Source organism: Equus przewalskii, chromosome 14 (assembly GCF_037783145.1).
Source record: "Equus przewalskii isolate Varuska chromosome 14, EquPr2, whole genome shotgun sequence".
NCBI classification, from domain to species: Eukaryota; Metazoa; Chordata; class Mammalia; order Perissodactyla; family Equidae; genus Equus; species Equus przewalskii.
Window position 1 is genome coordinate 39522727 of NC_091844.1, and position 11731 is coordinate 39534457.

At 37.5% G+C, this 11731-nt stretch overlaps 1 protein-coding gene across 8 annotated transcripts in view; it reads left to right on the plus strand.

The window, feature by feature from the left end:
* USP34 (ubiquitin specific peptidase 34) overlaps positions 1-11731 on the plus strand; it is a 253192-nt gene that overhangs the window by 240201 nt on the left and 1260 nt on the right. For 6 of the 8 annotated variants that reach the window (XM_070572601.1, XM_070572606.1, XM_070572603.1 and 3 more), the window contains 4 exons: positions 7890-7969; positions 10146-10286; positions 10387-10530; positions 11415-11574. In XM_070572601.1, the coding sequence (XP_070428702.1) occupies positions 7890-7969; positions 10146-10286; positions 10387-10530; positions 11415-11574 (525 nt within the window). The remainder of the gene's footprint in view (positions 1-7889; positions 7970-10145; positions 10287-10386; positions 10531-11414; positions 11575-11731) is intronic. The other 2 variants (XM_070572605.1, XM_070572607.1) reach the window with 1 other exon arrangement.

The window sequence follows — 11731 nt, forward strand, 5'->3', positions numbered from 1 at the left end:
TGAAGAAGGAAGTGGTATCATCTGTCAGGGATAATTCCTCTTCAGGAAAACCATCTTATTGGTAAGTGATTAGAGTGTCTTCAGATTTGAAAGGTTGTTCCTTCTACCTATTATCATTAGCTGGTTTTATATATATGTGTGTGTGTGTGTGTGTGTGTGTGTGTCCCCAAAGTGCCAAGGTGGCGGAGAGGGGAGGTGAGGATATGCTCAGATTGGCGATTTCACGATTACACAGTTGGATCATGGCACTTGGTAAAAAGCTAAAACGTAGCTATGGCAGTGATTAGGTATGAGAAAATATCTAGGAATTCTAGTAACACAGCCTTGCCCCCAGATAAGGAGGGACACTCAGAAAGACGCTGACCTTAAGAAAAGTTGTTGGTAACTGTGTTCATGGATTCATATCAAAAGTTAATGTGAGGAGCTATTTTAGCTACTGGAAAAGCTCTGACCAAATAGTGAATGTTCTACGCTGTTTGGGACTGTCTTCCTCATCAAAACAAATACACAGTTTTAGGGAAATTAAACATAGGAGAAAAAGGAGGGAGGGAAAGGACACACATTTAGCCATCCACATTAGCTGAATCAAGTTTCATAATATTTTATACTCAGATCACTCTTAGAACCATGAAGCGCTGTTGATGCAGCCTCATAGTGTTCCCGTTTGCTACATAAGCACTATTCTGTAGAATAGTGCATGGAAATGTTCTCCAACTGCATCACCGTCCATAATACGATAGCCACGATGAGTGTAGAGAACTTGAAATGTGATTACAGAACGGAATTTTTATTTTATTTAATTTTAACTGAATTAAATTTAAATAGCCAGATGTGGCTAGTGGCTACTGCGTTGAATAGCACATCTCTAGATATAAACCAAAACCTTCACAGATTGAGCAGGAAAAATGTTTTTTCATGGTTATATCTTGGTTAATGCAAAAATTGGACATTATTTTGAATATGAAACAAGAAAAGACCTAAAAGCAGTGCTTTCCTTATGCCTCTTATAAATGGAGAGATTATGTCCTAGTGTTTGAAGTTGACTCCCTCTTCCAGCTAAAATGACTTTCACCAGGGAGAGGCAGCTAGGAAAGGCTTGAGAAAGCAAAGTCCACATTAATCACTGTAGTGGGAAGCAGAGAGTTGATAAGGAGTTTTTTTGTTTTTTTGAGGAAGATTAGCCCTGAGCTAATATCTGCCACCAATCCTCCTCTTTTTGCTGAGGAAAACTGGCCCTGAGCTAACATCCGTGCCCATCTTCCTCTACTTTATATGTGGGATGCCTATCACAGCATGGCGTGCCAAAGGGTGCCATGTCTGCACTCGGGATCCAAACCAGCGAACCCTGGGCCGCCGAAGCAGAACATGCGAACTTAACTGCTGCGCCACCGGGCCGGCCCTCATAAGGAGTTTTAATTTGTATAATTTTTTTCAAGAAATTATATTTGGCAACAAAGAGAGGAAAGAGTAAGTTTATTTGAGCCTTGAGGTTAGATGGTCCAAGGGCCAGAATATTGTGACCATAGGTGGGATTGTCTCATGACCTATCATTGAATAGAAAGTCATTTCCAGTTTTGAGGAAGTACCTTTGTGGTAATGCTTATATGAGTAATTGAGCAGATTTTAAGATTTGTTAGGGGATAGAAAGAATAATGTAAGAATTATAGATTAGAATTTCAGGGGATAGAGTTGCAGTTGTTAAATAGTGAAGGGAGGGTTGGGATACTTTTAAAGTGAGGACAGTCAGGCATGAGCTTAGGGAAGACAGAGAAAGAGGTGGGGAGAAAATTCAGGGAGGGTGAACAAAGCTACTGACTGCCGTATGAAATAACTGTGTGGATGAAACCACACTATTTTGATATTTAAAAATAGCAGAGTTTAGGGGCTGGCCCCGTGGCCGAGTGGTTAAGTTCGCGCGCTCCGCTGCAGGCGGCCCAGTGTTTCGTTAGTTTGAATCCTGGGCGCGGACATGGCACTGCTCATCAGACCACGCTGAGGCAGCGTCCCACATGCCACAACTAGAAGAACCCACAACGAAGAATACACAACTATGTACTGGGGGGCTTTGGGGAGAAAATGGAAAAAATAAAAAATCTAAAAAAAAAAAAAATAGCAGAGTTTAGCCAGAAAAATTCTGAAAAAGAATAATAATAAGAGGGACTGGCACTATTTCTAAAATACAGTAATTTTTAATTTTATTTTTCAGTATTTAATGTATACACATATTTCACAATTCCAAACAATATCAAAAAGGTACATATCACTCACAGACCTGCCTCCCTACTACTTTTATTCATTTTTTATCTTTTTTTTGCGTAAAAATAGCAAATATGGGTTTATTTTCTCTTTGCTTACATAAAAGTAAACTGTAATGATTAAAACCATGTGAGGCAGATGCATAAGCAGAAAATAGAAAAACAGCCCCAAAACAGACATGGATACACAAAGACTTGATAGATAAAGATGACATATCAGATTAGTAGAAAATGGGTGGGATTGAGATAATTGGGTAGCTGTCTGGGGAGATGAGAGTCAAGACTTTAATACCTACTTCACTCCTTAGACCAAAATACGTTCCAGGAGGATTAAAGATTAAAGATTTGTGGAAAATAAAATCATAGAAGTATGTCTTTTTAAAAAAACATAGAATTATATGGAAATTACTTTGAGATTTGAAAGACTTTGTTAAGCAGGCTACAAAACCCAAAAATGATCAAATAAGAAATGGAACTTTTTGACTACATAAAAATTGAAAGTACTACGTGTTGCAGAACTCCATAAATTGAATTAAAATACAAACAACCATTGGGGAAAAATATTTGTGTTCTTAACAGATAAATGACTAGTATTACCAAGATAGTTTTTAGGATTTAGTAAGATGGTAAAGAGCATTAAGTAAAATAAGCAAAAGACATATGAACCGGCAGTTCACACACACACGAAAAGGTAAATGTTTGGTAACCATATGAGAAGTTGCCCCGTTTTACTAATAAAGAAAGCAAACAACGATTTCTCTCTTTTTCCACCCCTCAACTTTGAGATAAAGTTTAGATGATATCCATACTTAAACAGTTTGGGGGAAGAAGAGATCTTATAATGGAGTCAGTTCGGGGAGGCAGTTTGGCATTATCAGTTTAAATTGTTCATGCCCTCTGACCCAGCAATACCAGATCTAGGAATCCACCCTGTTCTACTCATAAGAGTATATAGCAACATACATAGGATGTTTATTTTCATTTGATTTGTATTGGGTAAAAAATGGAAGCAACCCAAATATCCATCAAGAGAAGCTTAGTTAAGTAAATCATAGTTCATCTGTACTAGTCTTTAAAAAGATAGGAATTGTCCTTGGATTACATGAAAAAACCACATTGGAAAACAATCTGCAGAATATGACCACATTCTTATAAACAAGGGGGAAAAATCACTCAGTATACACGGGGGGAAAAAAACCCAAAAAAACAGGATTATACTCTGACTGTATAAGGGTAAAATTATAGGGTGCTTTCATTTTCTAGGTTAAATATTTGTAAGGTTTAAATTATCTGTAATGATCATGCATTGGTGTTCTGTATTTGAGAAAAAACAAAATTTTTAAAAAGTAATAGAGAAAACCGGTACTGCAAACTCTAATCATACTATTTTTTTTAGGCACCATTGTTGATATACAAAATTAACAATGAGATGCTCAAGTAAAATTAAACTAAATAACAGATCCCTAGATTTCATCATTTAATTAAATAATTTCCATTTTCAGAGACAAAACAAGAATTTCTATTACCTTTATTATTTAACATTGTTTTGAAAGTTGTCTTAGGACATTAAAAAAAAAATTTTTGCAGGTAACATTATGATGTACTTAGAAAATCCAGAATCTCTAGAATTAAAAAATTAGTATAGTTGGTAAAAGTAAAAAGATTAAAAATTCCAATTATAAAAAACAAAGCTCTGGATCATGTTCACTTTTTTGTGATGTCAAATTGGTACTGAGTGGATAAACAACTGGTTAGCTGTTTCCAAAAGGCTTCTTAGGGTGAATATACTTCAGCCCATTGCCAGTCATTCAGTGCAGATCAGAAACCAGCTTTTACCATTCCACCAAGGGCAAATCCATTTCTCCTAGGCTAATATTAGTAATTACATTAAAAGACATACTGATAATGCAGAGGTTGGTTACTAGTTTGTTGATTTACAAAGAGGAGGAACTGGCACAGGGATCTGAATATTCCCTGGTAGGGCCAGTACATTTTTTCCGCTAACCTACACAGGAAGCCAAATAAACAACAGCAGGTTGCTTAGTGGATATGAAGTCAGAAGGGGGATTTAGAAGAATCAAATGTGTGATATTCTAAGACTAAAATGTCTTGATTCAGTCTCACAGTGGAGCATTCATTGTGGGCCTTCATCCATTGGCTAAAGCTACCACTTCCCATGGATAATGCTTGGATAGGATAAACACTTGGATGGGATAAACAAAGGATCATAACACAATTCAGATAGGAGGACTTCTAGTAAATATACATATGAAATATTTCATCTTCAGCAGTCATCTGAATTACCATTTACCCACAAAAGCAGATTTAATAATACATCCAGCAGCTTCTACAGTAAGGTGTTATTAATGAGGAAAACATATGTTTGGAATAGTTTGTGATTATTGTATATTAGTTCTTTTGGGGATGGAGATGGGGGAGGGTAAGGATCCCGTTGCAGATGCCTGAAGTCACAGGATGAAGAAAAATAAGTGGTACCAAAAAAAACACTATGTTTTAGGCCTGCCTATCCTGTTTACTGAGACAAGGCTTAGACATGTGCCTGAGAACTTTGGTGTTTGCATCTCCCTGTGCTTTGAACCCTGTAAGTGAGACATCCCAGAATGTATTGGAGGAGGAGTGTGTGCAGTAGGATGGCATTGGCCTCTACCTTGAATCACAGAGCTGCTTTGTGAAAATGCTAGAAAGAGAGCGAAACTGTCGCTCTGAAGGAGTGGCCTTTCTTCCAAAGGAGATGCAGTTCAGAGAGGGAATAGGGAGGACCGTGAAAGAGGTGTCTTCAGCTCACCATGAGTGGCACAGTGTTTTCCAGAGTGTAATGTAAAGATGGTCCAGGGAAAATAACTTTTATATTAATATGTATGTATGGATCTTACTTTTTATAAAAATATATAACTAGTACACCGAATCCATGATTTCCTAGGTGTTGCATATATTGTTCTTATATCACCTAAGATAAGGCTAATGTATTAGCCTCTCAAAGTGAATCTAAATAACAGTATTAAGTAAATAGTACAGGTGTTGGACAGATATGAAGATGATACATGAATGACTAAAGTTTGGGAAAATACTGATTATTGAAAAGATTATGGGCTTTAAGAATCAGATAAATCTGGGGTAGATGCAACTCTATCACTCACTGGCTTTTGGGATAAACCAGAGCAGGTTACATACTCTCTCTGAGTCTGATTTCCTCATCCAAAAAAGGGGTGGGGAGAATGAGGATAAAACACCTCCTCCCAAAGTTGCTGAAAAAATTAAATGTGATTATCTAACATACCTAGCACAATAGATGCCAGGGCATGTTTATTTCTTGTATCAGAATATCAATTGGAAGTCATATCATAGAAGGCCTCTATGTTTTTTTGTTTGTTGTGGTAGTGCTGTCTTTTTGGTAGTTGTGGAAAATAGGAATAAAGATTGTTTTACTTTGAGGAATAATTGGAGAAACGAGAATAAAGACTACAGAAACTTAAATTGTAATGTACAGTTGGCTTTCACATGAGAGGGTTTATGTTAGGGCAGCCTCTGGTTCAGGGGTTGACAGAGTCTTTCTGCAAAGGGTCGGCTATTAAATATTTAGACTTCACAGACCATATACAATCTCTGTCGCATATTCTTCGTTTGACTGTGTTTTTGGGGGTTTTTTTTTTTACAATCCTTTAAAAACGTGAAAGCCCTTCTTAGCTCATGTGGCCATGCAGAAACAGGCCATAGGCTGCATTTTGCCCGAGGAGCAGAGTTTGACAGCCAGTATTCTAGTTTTATGGGTAATGTGATGCAGGGTCATAGGAGCATAGAAACTCTTCCCTGTAGCCAGCAGTTTTGATGGCATGCCCTTGTTTGCTTATGTGTATTGTGATGATGTGGTGGATGAATGCCTCTGACCCAGACCTGTTTAGGTTAAGATAAAGGAAAAAGATGATAGAGTTTCCTTGGGTCTTTACAAAGGGCTTAATCTTGACAGAAAAGTAAGTAAATAGGCTTACCCACAAAAGGGAGTCTAGAATCCTTGGATGACTAAATTGAATGACTTATCTGACTTCCCTTTCTAAGATTTTCTTAAATCCTTGGCCTAACCCAGAGGTTGGCAAACGACAGCCCACATGCTGCCTGTTTTTGTATAACCAGTGAGCTACCTGCAAGCTAAGAAGAGTTTTTACATTTTTTAATGGTTAAAAACAAATTAGATTATTCTAAATATTTTGTTGGGGGGATTTGGGGAGAAAAAGCAGGGGGAAAAAAAGGAAGATTGGCAACAGTTGTTAGCTCAGGTGCCAATCTTTAAAGGGGCCAGCCCGGTGGTGCAGCAGTTAAGTTTGCATGTTCTGCTTTGGCAGCCTGGGGTTCACTGGTTTGGATCCCAGGTGCGGACAGGGCATCGCTTGACAAGCCATGCTGTGGCAGGCGTCCCACATATAAAGTAGAGGGAGATGGGCACGGATGTTAGCTCAGGGCCAGTCTTCCTCAGCAAAAAGAGGAGGGTTGGCAGCAGATGTTAGCTCAGGGCTAATCTTCCTCAAAAAAAAAAAATTAATAAAAATTTTCAAAAAAGTTCATAATCTTTAAAAAATAAATATTTTGTGACACATGAAAATTACATGAGATTCAAATTTCAGTGTTCTTACATAAAGTTTTATTGAAAGACAGCCACATCCATTCATTTAGTGTTGTCTGTGGCTGCTTTCATACTACCTCTGCAGGGTTGAGTAGTTGCAACAGAGATCATATGGCTGCAAAGACAAATATTTATTCTTTGGCTTTTTACAGAAAAAAGTTTGCCAACTTCACGTCTAACACATAATTTTTTCTTAACTGGAGGAGGCTAGCTGTTAATATATTTCTCTTTCTCCATGATTATACTTTCTCTAGGGGTGGGGTGTGGAGAAGGGGAAATTTGTGACTGTGGTATTGCCACTTCTGTGCTTTGAGAGGTAGGAGGGCAGAGGGTAGAACAAACTTCTTAAAGACATACATGACATCTGGAATAGTCAAGAAGTGGAAAGGTTAAAACCATGGAGGTTCCAAATAGGACGCTGACATACAGCTAAGTATGGTCCACCCAAAAGACCCTGGGGACAAGACTAGAAGCTGTTAGAGCAGTGTTTACCTAAATCTAATATGGAAGATAATTCTCCCTATCTTTGGAGAAATGAGGTAAAAGAGGAAAGAACGATGTTTTCTAATTCTCCACATCCTCTTTTTGACCTTGCACCCCTGCAGTCTAGCTATTCCATGAAAATTATCTTTAATACGCAGAGGTGGTACCTTGATCCAAGAAAGCTTTGGAACCACTTGCAGTAATCTTTACAAAATTGTCCCAGTTAAAGTTATAATACTCCAAAAGCAGAGTTGGTTTCAGTTGCCTCAGATCCTTCTCGGAATGAGGTGTGGGATATACATTAATTTAGTCAAAGTGTACTACATTCTAAATTATTTCACTGGTTAAAACATTGGAATGAATCCCGTTTAAGTATTTTATATTTTTCTAAAACATGTAGAAAATATGCATAGTTTTGACTAGAAATAGCTATAATAATGTATCTCTGCAGAGTTTAATACCTCAGTAGTGTAATTTATAATTATAACCTATTCTGATTTCTTTTCAAATATTAGGTGTCCTAGTTGCCTATGAAGGTTTACCACTTCATCTTGCACTGTTCCCCAAACTCTGGACTGAGCTATGCCAGACTCAGGTAAAGAAAATGAGTTTTAGATGATTTGGTCTTTCATCTCATCTGACCACGTGGTCAGTGATGTTAGGAACAATGGGTTGAAAACTGGCTGAATTGGGGATGTTGCAGAATCTTTATAGGTAAAATATGATTAATGGAAATAATAACTATTAAGCATTGGGCATCTAGTTGCCCTTTGAGGTTTTTTACTTCAGAAGATTGGTATCACAGAGGATATTCCAAATAAGCTCTATTTTATAATGGAATTCCTCATTTATAGGTCAATCTAAGCAGTTGTAGTGAGTCTAAAATAGGGAGATACAGGGAAAGAAGACATGTGGCACTTCTTACTCTTCCCTCCCCTCCCCCATTCCAAAAGCTCTAGCAGAAACCATTTCAGCAATCTGTCCTTCACCTCTGCTTATCTGCTACCTCAGAGCAGTTTTTCAAGAGTCTGATGCACTTGTCTTAAGAGCAGTCTCAAGAGTAGAAAACACTGTACCCTTCCTACTTAAGTATCTAAGAGCCAACCCCTTAAAATAAAGTGGGCACCTGAAGAATGCTTGTTAAATTGTGGAGGGAGAATGGTGGGGAGAGGAGGAGAAACCAGATTGGTCCTAAGGTTTGGCTCATCCTTTGGCTCAGGCATAAAGCATCCCCACTCTAAGACCCTGAAAAAACTAATGGTTTCTTGCCTGGTGATGAGTTTAACCTTCCTTAGGCATCAACTTTTACCCATGTTGTAGTATCTGAACTGCTTGGAGTCTGGTCCAGCCTCCTCCCAGGGCCGGTGGTGCTGTATATTCTCTTAATGGATGTGTGTCACATGGTACTGTAATCGTCGTCTATCTCCTTGTCCCAGACTGTGAGCTCCTCGAATCTAGAAACTTTATCTGAGTCATCTCTATTCCCTGAAGAAAGGTCATTTTGTTTTCTAGAGTAGGAATCTTTGAAAGGCTAGTGAACGTTGATCACATAGGAGACTTTCAGAAAATGACACTGGTTGATCTTGAGCTGAGTAAACTGGAATCAGTAAATTGGAGCAGATGTCTGCTTTTTCCCTTGCCGCCACTGCTTCTGCTCTTTTCATTCGTCTTGATTTGGGTAGTTGCTTTTTCTGATTTCTGTACATCACCTGTTGCTTCCCTATTGCTTTATTTACTTCTGCACTCTGCTTTTCCCTTTACTTGGCTTTTTTCCCCACAAAATTCACTATCCCCCAAAACTTCCCTTAAAAGAAAGCCCCTGCCAGCCCTATAGAAGCAGTTCTCCTTTGCAAGAAACATAGGCAGCAAGCCTGTGACTGGTAGAATAAGGCTGAGTTTCGCAACACCAGGGATCTGATGACCTGGAGTCCCCATCCTACTTGACTCCAAATTTCTTGGGTGGCCTCGAGCAGCTGACTTACTGCAGTTGCATACTCTAAGAAAACAGAAGTATATACATGTACACACTGTCTAAACTTTGTCCTGTTTTTTTTAAAGTCTGTTTTGTCTTCCATATAAATGATCTATTGTTAAAATAGACATTTAAATAATCTAGGGACTGTATTTCCTTAAAGACATACTACTTGTGTTTAAGAGCCATGACCATTTGAAAACAGGAAAACCAAATTTTAGTAGAATTTCTATATATTGGGACCCACTAATTCTCTGTGTGAGATAATTAGGAAAAGAGGTTTGCGGTTTATCTTTGCAATATTTATGGGGGAAAAAGGTATTTACCAAATTACTGTTGCTAATGAGATTATACAGTAAGAGTTTTAACTCATTTTAGAGACTAAATTTAATTCTTTAAATTTGTCTTTTCTCTACGTGTAGTTTGGTTACCTATTAATTATCCATTAATTGGTCCCATGAAAACATTCACAATCCTATTTGTTAGTCTTATTTGTCCTGTCTTTAACTCTCATAGAGCTAGATGCATTTCTTTTAAATTTCTTTTAAAACATATTTGTTCAGTTTTGCCATTTTGACTTTTTACAAGTCTCTTCCTCTAACACTTACCCATAGTTCAAGTTAGTAATGTTTTAATTTATTGGGAAGACAGTTGCTATAACTGAAGTTTAGTAGACTGAGTTAAAAGTGGCTTTTCCAGTAGGATCTAAAGTAACTTTAGGTGTGCCTCATAAGCAGCGTGTTTAAGGTTTGTAGTTAGTTCAGTGCTCAACCATTCATGCTTCTTCTCCCCGCTTTAGTCTGCTATGTCAAAAAATTGCATCAAGCTTTTGTGTGAAGATCCCGTTTTTGCAGAATATATAAAATGTATCCTAATGGATGAAAGAACTTTTCTAAACAACAACATTGTCTACACATTCATGACACATTTTCTTCTAAAGGTATGTTGTACTTGGAAACTCTGCATGTTATTTCTGATTAGTTAATGGTTGTGTTTTCATTATGTTGGTCTTCTGGAGATTCTTTTTTAATCTTTTTCAGGTTCAAGGTCAAGTGTTTTCTGAAGCAAACTGTGCCAATTTGATTAGCACCCTTATTACAAACTTGATAAATCAGTATCAGAATCTACAGTCTGATTTCACCAACCGAATTGAAATTTCCAAAGCAAGTGCTTCTTTAAATGGGGTAAGAACTATGAAAGGGAATAACCATGTACTTCAGAAGTTCCCTTAAATCAACTGTAAATTTGGCCTTAGTGTCATTTTACTATAGTAACTTTAATATTCAAACTTCACAAGTCATATATGATGAAAAAACTAGTCTTTTAAAATGTGTTCACTATGCCTTTGATGTATGTAGCACACACTTTGTTACCTTAGAAGAAGACATGATGTAATGTCATTAAATGTTAAGGGCAATAAGACCACTAAGGGGAGACATTCCTTTTATTTCTACTTGTTTACATTTCTTGAAATACTACTTGTGATGTTTCTGTTGTTGCCTATGGTTCATAAATAAGTGAAACAATCAGATTAATGATCTACTGATTATAAAGCCAGTTAAAACTAGGAAATCAGTTAGTTGCCTTGTATAGACTCCCATGATAGTCGTGTTACAGCAGAAGAGAACACACTGGAAAAAATGTGCTAGCATGTGTCCAGCGTAACAAAATGCTTAGCGGCCAGAAGAGATGACAGAGCTGAGGAAGACCTTACTATTTGTGACATCCTTGAGAAACTGAGATTTCTGGATTAATAAAGCCTAAATTTCTCATGGATCGTTCAAGGTTTTTTAAATTCCTATGTAAGTTTATTATTGATTTTTTTTTTTTCCTTTTCCATTTTCACTAAGTACTATTTGAGTCTGTAGTCTGACTTGATGTGGTGCATAAAATACTGGTAGGAGTGACTTGGAACCAATGAAATATAGTAGTATCATAATGCTGGCTTTCTAGTTTTAGCATTCTTCTAAAAATGCTAGAGAAACCAGGATGGATTCCTGGAAAAGTAAACAACTGTATCAAAATGTTGGCTTTGGAATTTGAAATGTTCACATCTGGGTTTCTCTAGGACCTGCGGGCACTTGCTTTGCTCCTGTCGGTACACACTCCCAAACAATTAAACCCAGCTCTAATTCCAACTCTGCAAGAGCTTTTAAGCAAATGCAGGACTTGTCTGCAGCAGAGAAACTCACTCCAAGAGCAAGAAGCCAAAGAAAGAAAAACTAAAGGTTAGCTTTATGGACTAATATTACCTTGAGGGTGGGAGAAGGGAAGAATATAGTTGGTGTAACTGACTTTACGATAACTGTATGTTCAAATGCTGAAAACAAAATTGCCTACAAACACCCCAGTGTACTGTGAGCAGAATGACTCCTTTCAGAGAAG